We start from the raw sequence: 23,745 nt of genomic DNA, 5'->3' as shown, positions 1-23,745 counted from the left end.
CTGTGTGTCCTGCTGGGGGTACAGAGCTGGGTCACAGGGGCTGTGTGTCCTGCTGGGGGTACAGAGCTGGGTCACAGGGGCTGTGTGTCCTGCTGGGGGTACAGAGCTGGGTCACAGGGGCTGTGTCCTGCTGGGGGTACAGAGCTGGGTCACAGGGGCTGTGTGTCCTGCTGGGGGTACAGAGCTGGGTCACAGGGGTTGTGTCCTGCTGGGGGTACAGAGCTGGGTCACAGGGGCTGTGTGTCCTGCTGGGGGTACAGAGCTGGGTCACAGGGGCTGTGTGTCCTGCTGGGGGTACAGAGCTGGGTCACAGGGGCTGTGTGTCCTGCTGGGGGTACAGAGCTGGGTCACAGGGGCTGTGTCCTGCTGGGGGTACAGAGCTGGGTCACAGGGGCTGTGTGTCCTGCTGGGGGTACAGAGCTGGGTCACAGGAGGGTTGTGTCCTGCTGGGGGGTACAGAGCAGGGTCACAGGAGGGTTGTGTCCTGCTGGGGGGTACAGAGCTGGGTCACAGGGGCTGTGTGTCCTGCTGGGGGGTACAGAGCTGGGTCACAGGGGCTGTGTGTCCTGCTGGGGGTACAGAGCTGGGTCACAGGGGCTGTGTGCCCTGCTGGGGGTACAGAGCTGGGTCACAGGGGCTGTGTGTCCTGCTGGGGGTACAGAGCTGGGTCACAGGGGCTGTGTGCCCTGCTGGGGGTACAGAGCTGGGTCACAGGGGCTGTGTGCCCTGCTGGGGGTACAGAGCTGGGTCACAGGGGATGTATGCCCTGCTGGGGGGTACAGAGCTGGGTCACAGGGGATGTATGCCCTGCTGGGGGGTTTTGGGGGGGATGTGGCTCATGTCCTGGGGGTGCAGGAGCCCGAGGCTGCTGCGGGCTCACCCCGGCCAAGCTCAAGCCTGCGTTCTCGGGGCCTCTCCAAACGCTGCCTGCCGGGGGCCAGCTCCGCCTGTGCTGCCCCTGGGCGCTGTGGAGGCTGTGCCCCGGGCGCAGCTCCTGGGCCGCACCTTGAGCCCCAAACGCCCCCGGGGCAGCCGAGCGCCGCTCCCGGGCCGCCGAGCGCCGCTCCCGGGCCGCGGGGCTGTCACCCGAAGCGCTGCGGGGGCCGCGGGGCTCCGGCCCGGGGGAAGGCTTCGTCACCCCCCAGCGCGGGGGCCGCCGCCGGTCCCTCCCCGCCGGCACGGCTGCGGCTGCCACGTCCCGGGGCGGGGGCGGGGCGGGGGCGGGGCCGGGGCGGGGCGGGCGGCGGCGGCCAATGGCGGCGTGGGCGGAGCGGCTGCGCGCTCGGCGCCGGCGGCGGGGGGCGGGCGGGGGGCACGGCCCCGGCGCGCAGAGCCAGCGCGGCCGCCGACCGAGGCACCATGTGCGGTAAGAGCGGGCCCGGGGCAGCCCGGCGGGGCCGCGCCGGGGCCGCCCGAGCGTCCCGCGACGGCGGGAGGGGCTCCCGGGCGGCGGGGGTCTGCCGGCCCTGCGCGCCGGGGCCCGGCCGCTTCTGCGCGGCGCCTCGCAGGGGCCCGGGGCCCTTAGCCGCAGATGTCAGCCCCGGCGCCGCGCTCCGCGGTCGCTGCTCGGGGGCAGGCGGCTCGGCAGGGGAATCCTGCCGCAATTCCCTGCGAGCGGGGCCGCTGCAAAGGGCCCGGGGGCCGCGGGGAACGGGGCGGCGCCGAGCGGGGGCTGTCCCCCGGTGCAGCAGCCCGGGGGTGCCGGCGGGGTCGGCTCCGGGGGCGGTGCTGGGCACGGCGGCAGCCGCGGGCGGCCGGGGGGGTCCGGGGGGTTAGGATGGAGGGGCGATTGAGCCCCAGGGAGCCGCGGGAGGTGTTCCGGGGAAGGGACACAGCGTGGCCGGCAGCGGCCCCGCGCCTGTCAGAGCCGCCGCTCCCCTCGCAGCTGGGAGGTGCCGGTGACCGGCGCTTGGAAGGCATCCCGGCTCCGGGAGCGGACACTCCCACCTTGCTTCAGGCTTCACAGTGCGGGCGGTGAGGTAAATTGGTGTAAAGGTGGCTCAGGAGTGCCCGTGGGGCACCAGTTCGTCCCAGTCTGACCACCCCCCGGTGCTGGAGACATGCCTTGAGGGCAGCCCAGCCCAGCCCGCTCCCCACGGGCACTTGGGTGCTTTGCCCTGCTGCTTGCTGTGTTGGAGCAGTTGCTGTCCCTCATCCTCTGGACAAAGGAATGTGCCTGATCCCTTCTCTTCCCCTTCCTCTGCCTCACGTCAGCTTCACGTGGGAGAGTCCCCAGCAGCGATCTGTTGGCTGCTTCTTTGCCTTTCCACGTTTCCTTCTGCTCATTCTGTGCTCTTTAGGTGCAGCACCCAGGGGGTGCTGGGTGTGACAGGCAGTGTGCAGGTTGCCCTTCCTCTCGTGGTCTTGGTGAGGCTCAACCAGCATCGCCTTCAACCTGTCAAGGCTGTGGAGAGGCAACCAGAAGGTCACCCTGCAGCTTGCATTTAACACACTGTTAAATGTGTGTTAGAAGAACAAAGTGGAGCAGAGCCTGGAACAGAAGGGATGATTGTGATTATAAATAGCTGGCTGCAAGAAGGAGGATGGCTTGGGTGCCTTGCTTGAGATCCAGCCTCTGGAATGGACTATGTGAACACCCTGCTCTTTGTCTTGGGCTGAGATAAGCCCTGAGCAGGCTGTGGGGCCTCAACACACTCTCACATCTAAGCTTTGATGTGTTTGCTATCAGCAAAGCCCCTCTTGGATGCTGAAGCATTCCATGGAGCACTCAGAAGAGCACTGAAGGGTGGTTTGCTCTGTGACCTTGCTGCTCTGGGAGCCAGAGATACAGCCTGTGGGGAACAGCCAGGACAGCAGAGCTGAGTGCATCACTGATGGCAGTGGAGCAGCTCCTCAGGCTCCTGGCTGAAGACAGAGAAGGGTTTTGCAGGGACCAGCAGCAGAGCTGAGCCCCAGGGTGCAGCCACAGAACTCTTGTGGCTGGCAGGAGCTGAGGAATGGCAGAGGCCAGCGTGGCCCAGCTGGTGAGCAGAGGGTAGGAGGGATGGGGGCCTTGGCTTTGGGCTTCTGCATGGAGCAGCAGCAGAGGCCAGCAGTGGAGCAAGGGGAGCGGAGCAGGGCACTGCCCTCTCACTCCTGTGAGTGTCATAAGTGGGCACAGCTGGCTCACAGCTGGCTCACAGCTGCCCCAGACACACTGAGAAGGCTCAGCTGGCTCACAGAGTGCGTCAGGTTGGAAAGGACCCTCGGAGGTCCTCTTGTCCAACAGCCCTGCAGTGGGCAGGGACAGCTCCAGGCAGATCAGCTTGCTCAGGGCCCCATCAAGTGACTGTAGTCTGTATCTTGGCTTCCTATGCAGTGGCCTCCACAAGCCCTGGGCAGCTGTGTTGAGAAGGTTTCTGTGCTGGGCTTGTGAGTCAGGGTAGGTGCAGCTTTGCCTTGCCATGCTCTCTGCTGAGCCCATGCCTGTGTTCAGATCTCCTCCCAGCTCCTCTCAGGTGGAGAGGTGGTGACTGGGCTGTTCAAAGGCTGAGGTGGCAATGCTGCTGTGGCATCCTTGCTCTGGCAGGGGGCTTGGACTCCATGGTCTATGGAGGTCCCTTCCAGCCTCTAGCATTCTGTGGTTCAGTTCTCTCTGTGACTGTTTCAAGGCTGGGGAGTTCCCAAGGCGGTGCTTCCAAGGTGCTGATGATCTGCTGTGCAGCTCTCCATGAGTGCCACCCTATGAAGTCCTGTCAGCAGCAGTGATGGAAGCCACCTGGGGGGGTGGCTGCCACCCCTCAGGCTGTGCTGCCATCCAACAACAGCAGGAGAGGCTGAGAGCTGGGGGAAGGAGAACCTCAGGAGGTTCAGGAAGGACAAGTGCAGGGTCCTGCATCTGGGCAGGAACAGCAGCAGGCCCCAGGACAGGTTAGGAGCTGCCCTGCTGGGAAGCAGCTCCATGGAGAAAGACCTTGGAGTGCTGGGGGGCAGCAGGGTCTGCATGGGGCAGCAAAGTGCCCTGGGGGCCAAGAGAGCCAATGGGGTCCTGGGGGGCAGCAAGGAGAGTGTGGCCAGCAGGGCTGGGGAGGTTCTCCTGCCCCTCTGCTCTGCCCTGCTGAGACCACAGCTGCAGTCCTGGGTCCAGTTCTGGGCTCCCCAGGTCAGGAGAGACAGAGACCTGCTGGAGAGAGGCCAAGGGAGAGCCAAGAGGATGATGAAGGGACTGGAACAGCTCTGCTGTGGAGAAAGGCTGAGAGCCCTGGGGCTGTTCAGTGTGGAGAGGAGAAGGCTGAGAGAGATCTGATCAATGTCTATCAGTATCTGAGGGGTGGGGGTCAGGATGAAGGTGCCAGGCTCTGGTTGGTGGTGCCCAGGGATAGGACAAGGACCAATGAGCACAAACTGGAGCCCAGGAGGTTCCACCTCAGCCTGAGGAGAAAGTTGTTTGGTGTGAGGGTGCTGGAGGCCTGGAGCAGGCTGCCCAGAGAGGCTGTGGAGTCTCCTTCTGTGGTGACTTTGAAGACCCACATTGGTGTGCCCTGTGTGCCCTGCCCTGGGTGAGCCTGCTCTGGCAGGGGTCTGGAATGATGATCTCCAGAGGTCCCTTCCAACCCCTTCCATGCTGTGATTCTGTCATCTGCTGTGCTCAGACCATCTGACAGGTAAGGAGAGGAAGCCTCCAAGCCCAGCTGCTGGGCCCTGGCAGCAGTGTCAGGCTGCTCTGGGGGTGCTGGGGCTTGGTTCCAGCAGCCTGAGGGGGAGATCAGTTCTGTTCTCTGTGTCCTGCAGGCCTGCAGTTTGCAGACCAGCTCTGCACTGGGTGTGCTTAGATCTGGATGCACCAAACCAGTTCCATGGCATCCCTGGAGCAGTTTGGGAAGCAGGTTTGTCAGGGTGGCCAGGCTGAAGGGCCTGCTCTGTAAATCAGTGACCCTGTCCCCTGCCACAGCTCCTTCTAAGGGCATGGGAAGGGCCTGCAGAGCTCAGCTCTGCTGCTGCTGCTGCCTGACTCAGGCTTCAGGCTGTAGGGTTGCAGGTACCTCAGTGGGGGCTGCCCCTGTCCCCCCCAGACACCATCTGCACACCCCAGGGGTTGTGTCTGTGAGCAGCAGCAGCTCTTGGGCCTGCAGCTGGTGGCCAGGCTGTGCAGGCAGCAGCACTCCTGCCACCCTTAGCAGTGTGGGGAAGCTGCATCCCATGGGCACATGTGGTTCTCCACTCAGGGGGGGCTCTCCTGCTGTGCCTTTTGCCCAGCACGGAGCTGATGAACTGAAGGACAGATTCTGAGCAGCTGAGGAGGGCAGGGTTGGGGCTGGCTCTGCACAAGGGGCTTGGTGCCATCTATCCCTCACTGAAACTCTGAGCAGCAAATGCTGGCAGCCTGCTCCAGCAGGATGGGAGCCTTGGTCCTGGGGCTTGGTTCAGCACCATGGGTAGTGTCCTGTGTTAGACCTTGCCAGAGATACACAGAGTGGTTTGGGCTGGAAAGGGCCTCAAAGCTCATCCTGTCCTTGGGCAGGGACACCTCCCACCAGCCCAGGCTGATCAGGGCCTCAGCCAGCCTGGCCTTGAGCACCTCCAGGCAGGAGGCAGCCACAGCCTCCCTGGGCAGCCTGTGCCAGGCTCTCCCCAGCCTCACTCTCAACAATTTCTTCCTCATCTCCAGTCTCAGTCTCCTCTCTCCCAGCTCAAAGCCATTGTCCCTCAGCCTGGCACTCCCAGCCCTTGTCAATGGTGGCTGTCCATGGCTCCATGTCCCAGTGGAGGCCAGGGACAAGCAGAGTCCCTCAGGGATCAGTCCTGGGACCAGGCTTGTTCAACATCTTTGTGGGTGCCATGGACAGTGGCACTGAGTGCACCCTCAGCAAGTTTGCTGATGGCACCAAGCTGTGTGGTGCAGCAGACAGCTGGAGGGCAGGGATCCATCCAGAGGGACCTGGACAGGCTGGAGAGGTGGGCACAAGCCAACCTCAGGAGGTTCAACCAGACCAAGGGCAGGGTCCTGCAGCTGGGTGGAGGCAATCCCAGGCACAAATCCAGGCTGGGCAGGGACTGGCTGGCAAGCAGCCCTGAGGAGAGAGCCTTGGGGGTGCTGGGGGAGGAGAAGCTCACCAGGAGCTCTCAGTGTGCACTTGCAGCCCAGAAAGCCAATCAGAGCCTGGGCTGCAGCAGAAGTGTGGCCAGCAGGGCAAGGGAGGTGATCCTCCCCCTCTGCTCAGCTCTGCTGAGACCCCACCTGGAGTACTGCCTCCAGCTCTGGAGCCCCTATTGCAAGAGGGATCTGGAGGTGCTGGAAGATGTCCAGAGCAGGGCCAGGAGGAGGAGCAGAGGGCTGGAGCTGCTCTGCTGTGGGGACAGACTGAAGGAGTTGGGCCTGTTCAGTCTGGAGAAGAGAAGGCTCTGAGGTGACCTCATTGTGGCCTTCCAGGATCTGAAGGGGGCTACAGGAAGGCTGGGGAGGGACTGCTCAGGATCTCAGGCAGTGATAGGACTAGGGGGAATGGAATGAAGCTGGAGGTGGGGAGATTGAGGCTGGAGGTGAGGAGGAAGTTCTTCCCCATGAGAGTGGTGAAGCCCTGGAATGGGTTGTGCAGGGAGGTGGTTGGGGCCCTGTCCCTGGAGGTGTTTAAGGCCAGGCTGGCTGAGGCTCTGGCCAGGCTGATCTAGTGTGAGGTGTCCCTGCCCATGGCAGGGGGGTTGGAACTAGATGATCCTTGTGGTCCCTTCCAACCCTGACTGATACTATGACACTATGATTGTCCAGAGTCCCTCCCCAGCTCCCCTGGAGCCCTTCAGGTACTGCAAGGCTGCTCTGAGCTCTCCCTGGAGCCTTCTCCTCCCCAGCCTGCACAGCCCCAACTCTCCCAGCCTGTCCCCACAGGGGAGGTTCTGCAGCCTCTGATCACCTTGGTGGCCTCCTCTGGAGCCTCTCCAGCAGCTCCAGGTCTCTCTTGTGCTGGGCCCCAGAGCTGGAGGCAGTGCTGCAGGTGGGGGCTGAGCAGAGCAGAGCAGAGGGGCAGAATCCCCTCCCTGTGCTGCTGCTCTCCCTGCTCTGGCTGCAGCTCAGCACTCAGCTGGCTCTGGGCTGCCAGGGCCCAGTGCTGGCTCCTGGGGAGCTTTTGTGCCATCACTGCTCTGCTGTAGGTCAAGGAGGGATATTCAGACAGCATTTCCCAGTCCATGATTTCTCTCTGTGATGTTTGGTAGCCTGCACCTCGTTTGTTAAAGACTTGAGGCTTAATAACTATCAGCAGCATAAAGCATCCCCTGGAAGTGCTGCCCTGATAACATCAGCAGTGGTAACACAGCTAGCAGGAGCCAGAGTGGGGGAAAGGACTTGGGAGATCCAGGGGCAAAGCTGAGCCTGAAGGCTCCTGTGGGAAAAGAATTGGGAGAAGCTGTTCCTGGGTAGATTCACAGCTCCAGGACTGGAGCAGATCCTGTGGTGTCACCTGGAGGTGGTGACTCCTTGCATCTGCCTCTCAACTTGCCCTGAGCTAAAGGAACATCAGCAGCAAACAGGTCAGGGGAAAAATGACTTCTCAGGGAAGAAGAAAAAACCAACACCCAAGGTGTTTTATTGACTCTCAGCAGCAGAGATCAGGAGGGGAGGATCAGGGTAAGGAGGATCTCCCAGCTGTGCTCAGGGAGTTCTGTGTGGAGCTGTCAGAAAGGCTCACAGTTTGTGCTGGAATGTTGAAAATCAGTGTGAGAGAGAGCTGAGTTTCACCAGGAGCTGAATGCTGGGGGGCACCAGGGAGGTTTTTAAGAGAAATCAGCAGGAGAGGAGTTGGAGTGAGGCCAGAGGAGGCCACAAAGATGATCCAAGGGCTGGAGCAGCTCTGCTCTGAGCACAGGCTGAGGGAGCTGGGGCTGTGCAGCCTGCAGAGGAGAAGGCTCCAGGGGGACCTCAGAGCTGCCTGCCAGGACCTGAAGGCATCCTGCAGGAAGGCTGCTGGGGTGTCTGGAGCCAGGCCAAGGGGGAATGGTTTGAAGCTGAGGCAGAGCAGGGTTAGAGTGGAGCTGAGGAAGAAGTTCTTCATTGTGAGGGTGGTGAGAGTCTGGCCCAGGCTGCCCAGGGAGGCTGTGACTGCCTCCTGCCTGGGGGTGTTGAAGGCCAGGCTGGATGAGGCCCTGAGCAGCTGAGTGTAGCTGAGAGGTGTCCCTGCCCATGGCAGGGGGGTTGAAGATGATCTCTGAGGTTCCTTCCACTCTGTGCTTTCCCTTCAGAGGGATGCATGCAGGACCTCTGTGGTCCAAGAGCTGCAGGGGAAGCTGTGAAGCTCTGACCAAGGCTTCTCAGCCCCTGTGTGCAAAGCCCTGTGCCAGGCTGCCAGCTGCAGTGGTTTATGCTGTTGCAAAGCATTGCTGCTCTCCTGCTGCTGCAGCCTGCAGCCCCTCAGTGTGCCCCTGGCAGGGCAGTTGTGTTTTCTGAGCCTGTTCCTGCAGCCTGCTTGCTGCTCTCTGCTTCTTGCTGGGAGTTTGGGCTGCAGTGAGGCTCTGAGGGGGTTTGGGGGTTCAGCTAGCAGGTGTTTGACCTTGAGGAGTGCCACCTTGTCAGAGTGGTGCAGCTGGATGTCCGTTGTGTGTTCTGTTCTGCACTGCTTCCTCTTTCTGGCTCTCTCTGGAGCATGAGTTCCAGAGGGTAGGTGTGGTGCTAACACTTGCACCCACTCCTGTCTTAAGCTGAGCTCAACCCAAAGCTCCTCCTTTGGGGTCTGCTTGAGACCAGACATTTACAGCAGGTTGGTTTCAGGAGCCTTCTGCTTGGCCTTGAAGTGTGCCAGGCTTTCAGCACCTGGCCCTGGGCTGGCAGGGGTGCAGCAGATGGGACTGGGCTGGGTTTTGAGGGGGTCTGTTGGGATGCCATCAAAGCCAAGGTGCTGGCACTGCCTGTTGGCATGTCAGTGGAGTTGTCACTCTGACAGAAGAATTGGGGCTTGGTGGCACAGCTGCTGCTGGAGGCTGTCAGGCAGCTTTGAAGCTCTGTGCAGTCAGTATCTTTTCATCTCCTGAGTCGTGGAGATGTGATTTAAATAGCAGCCCAGGGAGGGATTGAGCAGGTCTTGAACACAAGGCATTGAGAGCTGGAGAAGGACACATCCCTGGTGGGTGAAGAAAAGGCTTTTATAGTCTGAGCTGGGAGGTAGAGCTCTGTGCCCTGCTCCACCTCAGGGAAGGCTCCGGTCTGTAGCTGCATGATGTGATCCTTTGTTCAGCTTTGCAGTGCAAAGAGCTTCCCCTCTGGAGTGCCTGGGATGTGGCTGTCACCTGAGTGCCCTCTGACTGGCACAGCCCAGCCCTTCCCAGTTACACAGGCTTCAGTCACAGAACTGTTCAGGCTGGAAAAGACCTTGAGGATTGTGGGGGCCAAGCATCAACCAACGCTCCCAAAGCTGCTGCTGAACCCTGTCCTAAAGTCTGGCTCCAGAGCACGGTCACAGAATGGTTTGGGTTAGAAGGGACCTCCAAAGGTCATCTGATCCAACCCCCTGCACTCAGCAGGGACATCCTCCACTAGATCAGGTTGCCCAGAGCCCTGTCCAGCCTCACCTTGAATATTTGCAGGGATGGGGCAGGCTGAACACCCCCCAGGTCCCTCAGCTGCTCCTCCCCAGCCCTGTTCATTCCATCCAATCCCTTACAGTGCCAGGCTGAGGGACAATGGCTTTGAGCTGGGAGAGGGGAGACTGGGACTGGAGATGAGGAAGAAATTGTTGAGAGTGAGGGTGGGGAGAGCCTGGCACAGGCTGCCCAGGGAGGCTGTGAGCCTCCTCCCTGGAGGTGTTTGCAGCCAGGCTGGATGTGGCTGTGAGCAGCCTGTGCTGGTGTGAGGTGTCCCTGCCCATGGCAGGGGGCTGGAGCTGGCTGAGCCTTGAGGTCCCTTCCAGCCCTGCCAGCTCTGTGATTCTATGATCTTCAGCTAGAGCAGGTTGCTCAGAGCCCTGGGGGATGGGGTGGGATGGGATGTCATGTCAAGTGACCATGCAGCCCACCAGTGCTTCCCCCTCCACCTTCCCTCTTTTCTTCTCCCTCTTCAGCATCTATCACAGAACCATAGAACTGTTGAGGCTGGAAGAGACCTTTGAGATCCCCAAGTCCAAGCACTCACCCAGAGCTCACAGTCCAGCCCTGCTGCTCAGCCACTACCACTAAACCACAGCCATGAGTCCTTTAGAGACCTCCAGGGATGGGGATTCCACCCCCTCCCTGGGCAGCCTGGGCCAGTGCCTGAGAACCCTTGCTGGGAAGAAATGTTCCCTAATATCCAACCTGAACCTCACCCAGGGCAACCTGGGGCTGTTTCCTCTGGTCCTGTCACTCACTGGATGTGAGCCCAACCCCCAGCTGGCTCCAGGCTCCTCTCAGGAGCTGCAGAGAGCAGTGAGGTCTCCCTCAGCCTCCTCTTCTCCAGACTGAGCAGCCCAAGCTCCCTCAGCTGCTCCACACAAGGCCTGTGGCCAAGGCCCTTCCCCAGCTTGCTGTCTCCTCTAAATGCTCTGCTCTGCCCATCCCCACCCTGCCTTCTCCAGGCAGTTCCTTGCCCAGATGTCTGTGGCTCTGTGCCACCCTTGGCAGCCTGCCCCAGGGCTGCTCTGTGCAGTGCTCTGCCAGTGAAGGCTTCCTCTGTGCTGCCCTCAGCCAGGCTCTTGTGCCTCTGGCCCTGCTGCTTGTCCCTGGGGAGGGCTTGCAGGAGCTGCCTCCGTGCCCAGCCCAACGTTTCATAGTTCAGTCAGGGTTGGAAGGGACCACAAGGATCAGCCAGTTCCAACCCCCCTGCCATGGGCAGGGACACCCCACACTAGATCAGCCTGGCCAGAGCCTCAGCCAGCCTGGGCTTAAACACCTCCAGGGACAGGGCCCCAACCACCTCCCTGCACAACCCATTCCAGGGCTTCACCACTCTCATGGGGAAGAACTTCCTCCTCCCCTCCAGCCTCAATCTCCCCACCTCCAGCTTCATTCCATTCCCCCTAGTCCTATCACTCCCTGAGATCCTGAGAAGTCCTTCCCCAGCCTAAGCCCCAGAGCACCTTCCTTTGTCAGCAGTCCCTGCTTGCTCCAGGAGGGAGGCCCTGGAGGGGCCTTGGGTGTTGTGCTGTGCTAGTGGAACAGCTTGGGAGCTGTGTGTTGGAGTGGGACTGGCTGGGCCACTGCACAGCCTTGAGAAGGCTTAGAGGAGACATTGCTGTGGAGCAGGCCATGAGGGGTGGCTACCATGAGGATGGAGACTCCCTGTTTCCAAGGATCCCATGGAAAAGACAAAGGGAGATGGGGAACTACACAAAGGTCAAGTGGAGGATGTCCCTGCCCATGGCAGGGGGATGGGGCTGGGTGACCTTTGGATATCCCTTCCAGCCCAAACCATTCCATGATTCTATGACTGGGGTGATTCCCACTGGAGTCCAGAAGGAAATGTTTGCCCCTGGGGGTGGTTGGAGACTGGAATCATCTGCCAAGGGAAGCAGGGCAGTCCCCTGCCCTGGGCAGTTTGAGACTCAGCTTGGCAGGCTGCTGGCTCAGCTCCTTTCCACTGCCCCAGCACCCAGAGAGGGTGGAGCAGATGGGCCCTGGGGTCCCTTCCAGCCTGGCATTCTGGGGTTGTGTCATGGCACCTTGAGGGGCACAGAGTTGCCTCTGGGGAGCTGATGGTTGGCACAGCTGGGGCCACAGTTGAGGAGCTGCTGGAGGGCTCTGGGATTTGGGTGGGCTGGGGACCCTTGGTGTGTGCTTCCAAGGTGTGGAAACCATGGAGGGAGGGCTGAGCTCATCTGGAAACTGTGAGCAGCCTCCTCCTCCCTCAGCTGCTCCTGCTGGCTGTAATTACACCTCCTGAAGCAGCTTCCACTGGCTGCTGTGAACCTGTGGAGGTCAGACCCTGCTGGAGCCCTGCCTGCTTTTCTGCTGGTTTCCTCTGCCCACACTGAGTATTTCTGTCTGTGGTGGAGCTGCTGCTTGGCTGTCTGGTGGGCATGGGGAGGCTCCTCCAGCTGCCTGCTCACAGAGCAGTCTGTTTGTGCCCCTGCTGGGAGACCTGGACGGCATTTAAAGGGTCTGGGGCATCCAGGATGGAGCTGGAACGTGCCATCCCTCATGCTGGAGGACAGCTCTCTGGAGTCAGCTCACTTGTGAACAGGGAGCTTGCTGTTTGCCTGCAGAATGTGCAGTTTTGGGAAACAAAGTGGCTAAAGTGCCTCAAAGTGGAGAACTTTGCCAGGAGGGTGGGGAGGAAGGTTTGGAGCTGGAGGAAAGTATCCTTCAGAGGAGGCTTTGGAGATACAGCAGAGGCTGCTGCCTGTGTTCTGTCTGTGGGGCTTGGAGCTGTGACTGCAGGGTCTGTGGAAGAGGACCTCACCCTCTCCAGGTATCTGCAGGGGGCTACAGGAAAGCTGGGGAGGGACTTTGCAGGGTGTCAGGGAGGGATAGGACTGGGAGGGGTGAAGCAAAACTAGAAGTGGGGAGATTCAGATTGGATGTGAGGAAGAAGTTGTTCCCCAGGAGGGTGGTGAGAGCCTGGCACAGGTTGCCCAGGGAGGTGGTGGAAGCCTCCTGCCTGGAGGTGTTTGCAGCCAGGCTGGATGTGGCTGTGAGCAACCTGCTGTAGTGTGAGGTGTCCCTGCCCATGGCAGGGGGTTGGGGCTGGCTGATCCTTGAGGTCCCTTCCAGCCCTGACAACTCTGTGATCCTATGTAGCCAGAGGACCCTTCTGGCTTCAGGCTGAGCAGATGCCATCAGGAGGTGGCAGCAGCAGGGCAGGACATTTTAGCTCCTGCCTGGTGCTCCCTCCAGTAATGCTGCAGGTGTCTGCCAGCAGTCCAGACACAGAGAAATGTGCTGATTGCTTTCATTTTTGAGAAGCAGGTATAGTGCAGGGGTGCTGGGGGTGTTCAGCCTGGAGAAGAGAAGACTCCAGGGGGACCTCAGAGCTGCTTTCTAGTAGCTGAAGGCATCCTGCAGGGAGGCTGCAGAGGAACTTTTCCTGAGGGTGTCTGGAGCCAGGCCAAGGGGGAATGGTTTGAGGCTGAGGCAGAGCAGGGTTAGAGTGGAGCTGAGGAAGAAGCTCTTCATTGTGAGGGTGGTGAGAGTCTGGCACAGGCTGCCTGGGGGTGTTGAAGGCCAGGCTGGATGAGGCCTTGAGGAACCTAGGCTCGCTGAGAGGTGTCCCTGCCCATGGCAGGGAGTTGATGTGGATGAGCTCTGAGGTCCCTTCCAGCCTAAGCCACTCTATGACACATCCTGCAGCTATTTCTCTCCTGTGAGCTGCTAGGCTGAGTGGTAGATTCCCAGCACAGCTATTTCCAGCATCCTGTGACTGTCTTCTGGTGCTGCTGCTTCAGGCTGGCCCCAGAGGAGATCCTTCTGGAGTAGAGCTGTGGAGGGCTGCAGAGCTGGGGGCTGCTGTGTCCTCACCCCTGCTTAGAGACAAAAAGCAACAGTTCAGCCTCCTTTGCAAGCTGCAGGACAAAGAGCTGAGTTCTCCTGAGGTTTTTGTTGGCTTGCAGGAGTTAAATGATGGTTGAATTTCTTTATTTCTTAATGAGTTTGTGGGAGGAACTTGGAGCAATCTGTTCAAGGAAGGATTCCTTGTGCTGGTTCCTCGGTGTGCAGAGCTCAGAGGGTGTGAGCCTGGAGTTCTTCCTCTGCAGCAGTTAGCTTCCTGTCCTGGCCCTGTTCTGTTGTCTCCTGACAGTTCATGGGGGTTTGTGATCCATGCATGGAATTCTGTGTCCACTTTTGGGCTCCCCAGTTCAGGAGAGACAGGGACCTGCTGGAGAGAGTCCAGGGCAGGCTGTGAGGATGATGAAGAAACTTGGACATCTCTGCTGTGGTGAAAGGCTGAGATCCCTGGGGCTGTGCAGTCTGGAGAGGAGAAGGCTGAGAGGGATCTGATCAACATCTGTCAGTATCTGAGGGGTGGGGGTCAGGATGAAGGGGCCAGGCTCTGGCTGGTGGTGCCCAGGGACAGGACAAGGAACAACAGGGACAAGCTGGAGCCCAGGAGGCTCCACCTCAGCATGAGGAGAAACTTGTGTGGTGTGAGGCTGCTGGAGGCCTGGAGCAGGCTGCCCAGAGAGGTTGTGGAGTCTCCTGCTCTGGAGGCTTTGCAGACCCACCTGGATGTGTTCTGTGTGACCCTGCTCTGGCAGGGGGGTGAGTTCATGGTCTGTCAAGTCCCTTCCAACCCCTACCCTTCTGTGATTCCATGTGGATCCAGTTCCTGCCTCAGTCCTTCCTCCCATCACACCCAGGCTTGTGCTGGTTGGTTGCCTTCAGTGTGGTGGGAGGGCTGCTGGCTCTCAGTGCTCTGTTTTGCTCTGAGGTGTTGGTGATGTCTTCTTCAGGGGATCTCAGGTGGGATGAGGACAAGCTGTGAGTTCAGTGGTGCCTCCCTACCAGGGGTCCTGAGATCCACAGAATGCTTTGGGCTGGAAGGGAGCTCAAAGCTCAGCCAGCTCCCACCCCCTGCCATGGGCAGGGACCCCTCCCACCAGCCCAGGCTGCTCAGGGCCTCATCCAGCCTGGCCTGGAGCACCTCTGGGGAAGGGTTTCTTGGCTCCAGGCCTGTTGGAGTGCAGGTGGCAGGTGCAGGGTTTGCTCAGCTGTGGTTTTGTTACAAGAGTCTGTTTTTTCCCCCCTGCAGGCATCTTTGCTTACCTGAACTACCATGTGCCCAGGACACGCCGGGAGATCCTGGAGACCCTCATCAAAGGCCTCCAGCGCCTGGAGTACAGAGGCTATGACTCTGCAGGTAGCTCTCTCCTGCCACTGGGGCTCCTGGGGGTCCTTTCATTGTAGCCTCTAAGTCATTATCTTGGTGATGGCTGTGAGTGGTTTCTGCTGTCTTCTGCTTTTGGAGAAGGCTGAAGGCCAGCCTGGCCTTGCTCTTTAACATCTTCATTGATGAGCTGGAGGAGGGGGTTGAGTCAGTCAGCAGCAGGTTGGCAGGTGACACCAAGCTGGGGGCAGATGTTGGTCAGTTAGAGGGCAGAAGGGCTCTGCAGAGGGATCTTGACCAGCTGGACAGATGGGCAGAGGCCAACAGGATGGCATTCAACAAGTCCAAGTGCCAGGGGCTGCACTTTGGCCACAGCAACCCCATGCAGAGCTACAGGCTGGGGTCAGAGTGGCTGAGAGCTGCCAAACAGAGAGGGACCTGGGGGTGCTGATTGACAGCTGCCTGAACATGAGCCAGCAGTGTGCCCAGGGGGCCAAGAAGGCCAAGGGCATCCTGGCCTGCATTAGGAATAGTGTGGCCAGCAGGAGCAGGGAGGTCATTGTGCCCTGTGCTCTGCACTGCTTAGGCCACACCTGGAGTCCTGTGTCCAGTTCTGGGCTCCTCAGTTTAAGAAGGACATTGAGAGACTTGAAGGTGTCCAGAGAAGGGCAACAAGGCTGAGGAGAGGCCTTGAGCACAGCCCTGTGAGGAGAGGCTGAGGGAGCTGGGGTTGCTTAGCCTGGAGAAGAGGAGGCTCAGAGGAGACCTCATTGCCCTCTCTAACTACCTGAAGGGAGGTTGTAGCCAGGAAGGGGCTGGTCTCTTCTCCCAGGCACCCAGCACCAGAACAAGAGGACACAGTCTCAAGCTGTGCCAGGGGAGGTTTAGGCTGGAGGTGAGGAGAAAGTTCTCTCCAGAAAGAGGAATTTGCCATTGGGATGTGCTGCCCAGGGAGGTGGTGGAGTCCCCATCCCTGGAGGTGTTCAAGAGGGGATTGGATGTGGCACTTGGTGCCATGGTCTGGTCATGAGGTCTGTGGTGCCAGATTGGACTGGATGATCTTTGAGGTCTCTTCCAACCTTGGTGATTCTGTGATGCTGTGTGGCTGTGAGGTCAGAGGCTTGGGTTAGCTTTCAGTGTCCAGCTCTCTGTTCCCATTCTTGGTGCTGTCATCTAAGGCTTTAAGAACACCTGAGGATGGCTCCTAAGGGGTTTGTTACCCTTTGTGTGGAAGGTCAGCTTTGTGGCAAAAGGGCACTGTTACAAACACCAGTGGGGAGTATTGGTTTAACTGAAATCCTGCAGTATCCTTCCTGCTCTTCACACTTCCTTCATCTTCTCTCCTGGTGCTTAGGAGTGGGAGTGGATGGTGGGAATGACAAGGACTGGGAAGCCAATGCCTGCAAGATTCATCTCATCAAACAGAAGGGCAAGGTGAAGGCTCTGGATGAAGAGGTTCACAGTAAGTATTGTCTCCTTCTTCCTTACCTGCTCTCCTCCCCTGAAATGTTCTCCTTCATAGATTCACTGAGTGGTTGGGTTGGAAGGATTCTTAAGACTCATCCAGCTCCAAGCCCCTGCCATGGGCAGGGACAGCTCCCACCAGCACAGGCTGCTCAGGGCCTCATCCAGCCTGGCCGTCAACACCTCCAGGGAGGAGGCAGCCACAGCCTCCCTGGGCAGCCTGTGCCAGGCTCTCCCCAGCCTCACTCTCAGCAATTTCTTCCTCATCTCCAGTCTCACTCTCCTCTCTCCCAGCTCAAAGCCATTGTTCCTCATCCTATTATTGAGAGCGAGGGTGAGGAGAGACTGGAACAGGGAGGCTGTGGCTGCCTCCTTGCTGGAGGTGTTGAAGGCCAGGCTGGATGAGCCTTGAGCAGCCTGGGCTGGTGGGAAGTGACCTTGGCCATGTCAGAGGGTTGGAACTGGATGATCCTTAATGTCCCTTCCAACCCACCCCATTCTGTGACTCCATGAATAAAGCTGAGGCTGGACTGCCTCCTCATGTTGTTTCCCCTTTGGGTGGGATGAGGAGAGCAGGAAGGTCCCTGCCCTGCACCTGAGCTCTCAATCCCCTGGAAACTCACTTTGTGTTTGGGGGGCTTTGGTTCTGCCCCCCTGGAAACTCACTTTGTGTTTGGGGGGCTTTGGTTCTGCCCTCCTGGAAACTCACTTTGTGTTTGGGGGGCTTTGGTTCTGCCCCCTGGAAACTCACTTTGTGTTTGGGGGGCTTTGGTTCTGCCCCCCTGGAAACTCACTTTGTGTTTGGGGGGCTTTGGTTCTGCCCTCCTGGAAACTCACTTTGTCTTTGGGGGGCTTTGGTTCTGCCCCCTGGAAACTCACTTTGTGTTTGGGGGGCTTTGGTTCTGCCCCCTGGAAACTCACTTTGTCTTTGGGGGGCTTTGGTTCTCCTCTCAGAACTCACTTTGTCTTTGGGGGGCTTTGGTTCTGCTCCTCTCAAAACTCACTTTGTGTTTGGGGGGCTTTGGTTCTGCTCCTCTCAAAACTCACTTTGTGTTTGGGGGGCTTTGGTTCTGCCCCCCTGGAAACTCACTTTGTGTTTGGGGGGCTTTGGTTCTGCTCCTCTCAAAACTCACTTTGTGTTTGGGGGGCTTTGGTTCTGCCCTCCTGGAAGCCCCCTTTGTGTTTGGGGGGCTTTGGTTCTGCCCCCTGGAAACTCACTTTGTGTTTGGGGGGCTTTGGTTCTGCCCCCTGGAAGCTCACTTTGTGTTTGGGGGGCTTTGGTTCTGCCCCCCTGGAAGCTCCCTTTGTGTTTGGGGGCCTTTGGTTCTGCCCCCCTGGAAGCCCCCTTTGTGTTTGGGGGGCTTTGGTTCTGCCCCCCTGGAAGCTCCCTTTGTGTTTGGGGGGCTTTGGTTCTGCCCCCTGGAAGCTCACTTTGTGTTTGGGGGGCTTTGGTTCTGCCCCCTGGAAGCTCACTTTGTGTTTGGGGGGCTTTGGTTCTGCTCCTCTCAAAACTCACTTTGTGTTTGGGGGGCTTTGGTTCTGCCCCCCTGGAAACTCACTTTGTGTTTGGGGGGCTTTGGTTCTGCTCCTCTCAAAACTCACTTTGTGTTTGGGGGGCTTTGGTTCTGCTCCTCTCAAAACTCACTTTGTCTTTGGGGGGCTTTGGTTCTGCCCCCCTGGCAGCACTGCTGCCTTGTGAGCCTGGAGGGGGTGGGCACAGCCCTTTGGTGCTAAGAACTTCTCCTGCTTCTGCTGCAGAGCAACAGGACATGGACCTGGACATCGAGTTTGATGTGCACCTGGGGATCGCCCACACTCGCTGGGCCACCCACGGGGAGCCCAACCCCATCAACAGCCACCCCCAGCGCTCAGACAAGAACAACGGTGAGTGCCTGCCCTGCTCCAGCCCCCTGCTGGCCTTGCAGGCTCGGGAGGAGCTTCCTGCCACCTCCACTAATACCACAGTATCACTCATGTCCAGGCAGCTGTCAATCAGCACCCCCAGGTCCCTCTCTGTTTGGCAGCTCTCAGCCACTCTGACCCCAGCCTGTAGCTCTGCATGGGGTTGCTGTGGCCAAAGTGCAGCCCCTGGCACTTGGACTTGTTGAATGCCATCCTGTTGGCCTCTGCCCATCTGTCCAGCTGGTCAAGGTCCCTCTGCAGAGCCCTTCTGCCCTCTAACTGACCAACATCTGCTCCCAGCTTGGTGTCACCTCCAAACTTGCTGCTGACTGACTCAATCCCCTCATCCAGATCATCAATGAAGATATTGAACAGGCTGGGGCCCAGCACTGCTCCCTGGGGCACACCACTGGTGCCTGGCTGCCAGCTGGCTGTGGCACCATTCACCACCACTCTCTGGGCTCAGCCTCCAGCCAGTTCCTAACCCAGCTCAGAGAGCTGCTGTCCCAGCCAGGGGCTGACACTTGGCCAGGAGTTTGCTGTGGGGGATGGTGGCAAAGGCCTTGCTGCAGCCCAGGCAGACCACATCCACAGCCTGCCCCACAGCCACCAGGCAGTCACCTGATCACAGAAGGAGATCAGGTTGGTCAGGCAGGACCTGCCCCTCCTAAATCCATGCTGGCTGGACCTGAGCCCTTGGCCATCCTTCAGGTGCAGTGATTGCCCCCAGGATAATCTGCTCCATCACTTTCCCTGGCACTGAGGTCAGGCTGCCAGGCCTGGAGCTTCCAGGCTCCTCCATATGACCCTTCTCGTGGATGGGGATGGGGATATGGATGTGTCCAGAGAAGAGCCCTGAGGATGAGCAGGGGGCTGGAGCTGCTCTGCTGTGGAGGCAGACAGAGAGTTGGGGTTGTGCAGTCTGGAGAGGAGAAGGCTCCCAGGAGACCTTCTGGTGGCCTTCCAGTGTCTGAAGGGGGCTACAAGAAAGCTGGGGAGGGACTTGTGAGGGTGTCAGGGAGGGATAGGACTGGGGGGGATGGAGCAAAACTGGAAGTGGGGAGATGCAGATTGGATGTGAGGAAGAAGTTCTTCCCCATGAGGGTGATGAGAGCCTGGCACAGGCTGCCCAGGGAGGCTGTGGCTGCCTCCTCCCTGGAGGTGTTGAAGGCCAGGCTTGGAAGAGCCTTGAGCAGCCTGTGCTGGTGGGGAGGTGTCCCTGGCCATGGCAGGGGGTTGGAACTGGCTGAGCCTTGAGGTCCCTTCCAGCCCTGACACCTCTGTGACTCCACTGCCTTGTGTGTTGCAAGGAGGGGTGGCTGGAGCCAGGGTGAGGAGTTTGCTGCAGGCCCTGCTGCTGTCCCTGTGAAGCTGGAGGCTGTGGGCTTGGTTCCTGGCCATGGGCTGTGCTCAGCATGGGGAGGCAGCTCAGGAGGGATGGGGTTAGTAGAGGCTCAGGGGGTGTGTGGGCACTGCTGGGCTGGGGGAGCCAGGGGGTGGCAGGGGATGGTCAGAACTGAGGCTTTTCTTTGGAGGGGAGTTGTGCCCAGGGTTTGCTTTTCTCCTGTTTATTTCTGGTTTGCCCCAGTCAGCTCTGCAGGGAGGGAGCTGCTGTGTGCTGCTGCTGGGCAGGGATTGTTGTGGCTGCCCTGGGTGCAGCAGTGCTGAGCTGGCAGGAGGGGTGTGGGGTTTAACTGGGCTGGGAACTACTTCAGGGCCTCCATCCCGAAGCTTTTCAGGCTCTCATAGGCCTGGTCCCACCCAGCTGGTTGTGATCTGCTGCTGCCAGCCAGGGCAGAGCAAGGGCATCACAGGAGAGAAACTCTCCTCTTGGCTCTGTTGAGCTGGGCTCAGCACACAGCAAAGCTGCTGGCTGTGGGCACTTGCTGCCAGGCTGGTGGCAGGGCTGAGCAGGGCTCTCCTCTGTCCCCAGAGTTCATTGTCATCCACAATGGCATCATCACCAACTACAAGGACCTGAGGAAGTTCCTGGTGAGTGCCCCTGGCTGTGGCTGGCTCCCTTGGCCCCTGCTCCCTCCCCCACCCCTGCTCTTCTGTCTCCCTTCCTCCTCACCCTCCCCAGCTCCTGCTCCCCCTCCCCTCACATTCCCCCACTCAGCTCTGCACTCACTCTCCCATACTCCCACTCCAGCTCTCCCATATGAGCACATTCTCAGCCAGGTCCCTCCCTGCCTCACACTCCCCCTCCTCACTCTCCCACCCACCTGTCCTCTATATTCTCACCCCCCTCACTCCCACTTCACCCACTCCCCTCACCCCTTCACTCCTGCCCCCACTCACTGCCCTGTGCCTCCACTCCTGCTCTTGCACTCCCCCCTGCTCACTCCTAATTGCCCCTCAGCCTACTGACCCCCCACTCACATCCCCACCAGGGGAGCTGAGGGGGGCAGGGGGTGTGGGGGACAGGGACTGGTAGCCATGGGAGCTGAGGGGGGCAGGGGCTGGTAGCAGGGGGCCTGAGGGGGGCAGGGGTTGTGGGAGGCAGGGGCTGGTACCAGGGGGCCTGAGGGGGCACGGGGGGGCAGGGGCTGGTACCATGGGAGCTCAGGGGTCAGGGAGCACGGGGGGGCAGGGGCTGGTACCAGGGGAGCTCAGGGGGGGCAGGGGCTGGTACCATGGGAGCTCGGGGGGGGCAGGGGCTGGTACCATGGGGGCTCAGGGGGTCAGGGGGCACAGGGGGCAGGGGCTGGTACCATGGGGGCTCAGGGGGGCAGGGGGCACGGGGGGCAGGGGCTGGTACCATGGGAGCTCAGGGGGGGCAGGGGCTGGTACCATGGGGGCTCGGGGGGGGGCAGGGGTTGTGGGGGGCAGGGGCTGGTACCAGGGGAGCTCAGGGGGGGCAGGGGCTGGTACCAGGGGAGCTGAGGGGGGTCAGGGAGCACGGGGGGCAGGGGCTGGTACCATGGGGGCTCAGGGGGGGCAGGGGCTGGTACCATGGGGGCTCAGGGGGGGCAGGGGCTGGTACCATGGGAGCTCAGGGGGGGCAGGGGGCACGGGGGGCAGGGGCTGGTACCATGGGGGCTCAGGGGGGCAGGGGGCACGGGGGGCAGGGGCTGGTACCAGGGGAGCTCAGGGGGGCAGGGGTTGTGGGGGGCAGGGGCTGGTACCAGGGGGGCTCAGGGGGGCAGGGGGCACGGGGGGCAGGGGCTGGTACCATGGGGGCTCAGGGGGGGCAGGGGCTGGTACCATGGGGGCTCAGGGGGGCAGGGGGCACGGGGGGCAGGGCCTGTCAGCACGGGGCTGTCCCTGCAGGAGAGCAAGGGCTACGACTTCGAGTCGGAGACGGACACGGAGAGCATCGCCAAGCTGGTCAAGTACATGTATGACAACAGGGACAGCGATGACATCAGCTTCACCACCCTGGTGGAGAGGGTGATCCAGCAGCTGGTAAAGGGCTTCTGACAGGGGCTGGTGGGCACAGGCTGAGGGACAATGGCTGTGAGCTGGGAGAGGGGAGACTGAGACTGGAGATGGGGAAGAAATTGTTGAGAGTGAGGCTGGGGAGAGCCTGGCACAGGCTGCCCAGGGAGGCTGGGGCTGCCTCCTGCCTGGAGGTGTTCCAGGCCAGGCTGGCTGAGGCCTTGAGCAGCCTGGGCTGGTGGGAGGTGTCCCTGCCCAGGGCAGGGGCTTGGAGCTGGATGAGCTCTGAGGTCTCTTCCAACCCAACCCAGTCTGTGGCTCACTGAAAGAAGAGCTGCAAACCTCCCTGCTAAGCTGTGAATGGTTTGGAGTTCAACTAAAGAATTCAACATCTGTGAATGCTGGGAGCAGGGCTGGGTGCAGGGGACAGACAGACACCCCAGGACAGACAGACCCCAGAAATGCCTCCTGTGTCACCCAGGGTAGCCTGGCACACGCTCAGCAGTGGCTTTGGTCTCCCTCCCTCTGCCATGCACTCATTTTGGTTCTACCGTTAGCCCACACTCATGTGCCAGACACCTCCCTCTGGAGCTGGGGCTGCCGTGCTGGGTGGTGGGCAGGGGCTGGCAGCTGGCTGGCACAGTGACCAGCAGTGGCTGCTGTAGGTGTTCCCCAAAGCTCCCTGCAGAAGAGCTCCCTGTGGGAGCTGCTCTGCACAGCCTGAGCCTCCCTGGGGCAGCTCAGCCAAGCTGGGCTCCGCAGCAGCAGGCAGCCCCTTCTGGAGCTGCTTTTTCAGCTGCTCCCTGGGCAGGAGCTGCAGAGCAGCAGGCCAAGGGCACGTTTGGCTGGCAGGCTGCAGAGGCTCAGCTGTTTGGTGGCACCACTTGAGCAGACACCCCCCAGCCCCCACCCCCCCGTGAGGCTTTGGTGATTCCTTTGCCTTTGGAGCCCCCTGGCTGCCCTCTGAGCTCATGCAGGGGCAGTGCAGACTCCTGGTGGGGGGCAGTGTGGACTCTCTGGGGGGTGGTGGGGGCAGTGCAGACTCCTGGGGGGTGGTGGGGGCAGTGCAGACTCCTGATGGGGGGCAGTGTGGACTCTCTGGGGGGTGGTGGGGGCAGTTCAGACTCCTGGTGGGGTGGTGGGGGCAGTTCAGACTCCTGGGGGGTGGTGGGGGGCAGTGCAGACTCCTGATGGGGGGCAGTGTGGACTCTCTGGGGGGTGGTGGGGGCAGTGCAGACTCCTGGTGGGGTGGTGGGGGCAGTTCAGACTCCTGGGGGGTGGTGGGGGCAGTGCAGACTCCTGGTGGGGGGCAGTGCAGACTCCTGGAGGGTGGTGGGGGCAGTGCAGACTCCTGGGGGGGGGGCAGTGCAGACTCCTGGTGGGGGGCAGTGTGGACTCCCTGGGGGGTGGGTGGGGGCAGTGCAGAGCCCTGAGAGTAGTGCAGAGCCCTGGGAGCACTGCAGGGCACTGGTGGTGTCTGAGTGCAGTGCCTGGGAGCTCAGAGGCCTCCTGCAGTGGTTGGGTGTGAACTACCCAGGCTCAGGGGAGGGACACTTGCAGGCTGAGGTGCCTGGAGCTTGTGGTGGCTCTGAGGACAGCTGTGGACCCTTCTGTTCAGAAGCCCTCACTGGTGCTGGGGCTCCTGCAGTGCTGCCCCAGGCCTCCACCCAAGGGTTAAACCCCTTCTGTTCCTCTTCTTCCAGGAAGGTGCTTTTGCCCTGGTCTTCAAAAGTGTTCACTATCCAGGCCAAGCAGTTGGCACCAGGTGGGTATGGCTGTGGGGAAAACCGTTCTAGCTGCACCCTCTGTGCTGCTTTCCTTGTCCCCCCCAGGTCAGCAGGTGGTGGAGCAGAGGTGGCTGTGATCTCTGTGCTGCCCTGGGGGTGGCTCTTGTTGTTTTGCCTTCTTTTTGTCCCTCTCTCTCATTTCCCATTTGCCATAACAAAATGCTTTGAAAGAGTCTTGGTGCCCCCCCAGGGCACAGCTGGGCTGCAGCAGCCTTCCCTGGTACTGAGGTGGTTTTTATCTTGTCCTTTGTGTTTGCCAGTGGGGTCTGGGGTGCCCCAGACCTCTCTTTGACTTGGATTCAGGTTTCCTTCTCCACTTTGGATGGGCAGCACCCCCCAGGCTGCTGTGCCCAGCACAGGCTGGCAGCTCTGGTGCTGAGAGCTGCAGATGCATCCAGTGAGCAGCAGCCACTCTGCTCCTGCCCTGCTGCCCTTGGCTTTGCAGTTCCTCTTGCAGAGCTCCAGCTAAACCTGAGACAGGCTCCTGGTGTGCTTAGCTTGAGCTTAGCCAGAGATCCTCTGGCCATGAGGATGAGCAGAGGGCTGGAGCTG

At 60.5% G+C, this 23,745-nt stretch overlaps 1 protein-coding gene across 3 annotated transcripts in view; it reads left to right on the top strand.

Moving 5' to 3' along the window:
* The first annotated feature begins 1,301 nt into the window (after positions 1-1,301).
* The window catches only part of GFPT1 (glutamine--fructose-6-phosphate transaminase 1), a 58,695-nt gene continuing 36,251 nt past the window's right edge, over positions 1,302-23,745 (top strand). For all 3 annotated transcript variants that reach the window (XM_068156567.1, XM_068156568.1, XM_068156566.1), the window contains exons 1-7: positions 1,302-1,366; positions 14,585-14,692; positions 16,014-16,121; positions 17,882-18,007; positions 19,959-20,017; positions 21,299-21,433; positions 23,110-23,171. In XM_068156567.1, the coding sequence (XP_068012668.1) occupies positions 1,360-1,366; positions 14,585-14,692; positions 16,014-16,121; positions 17,882-18,007; positions 19,959-20,017; positions 21,299-21,433; positions 23,110-23,171 (605 nt within the window). In that variant the 5' untranslated portion in view covers positions 1,302-1,359. The remainder of the gene's footprint in view (positions 1,367-14,584; positions 14,693-16,013; positions 16,122-17,881; positions 18,008-19,958; positions 20,018-21,298; positions 21,434-23,109; positions 23,172-23,745) is intronic.

Source organism: Melanerpes formicivorus, unplaced genomic scaffold (assembly GCF_026170545.1).
Source record: "Melanerpes formicivorus ecotype bairdi unplaced genomic scaffold, bMelFor1.0.p_v2 SCAF_34, whole genome shotgun sequence".
NCBI lineage: Eukaryota > Metazoa > Chordata > Aves > Piciformes > Picidae > Melanerpes > Melanerpes formicivorus.
This window is presented reverse-complemented; position numbering and strand designations above follow the sequence as displayed.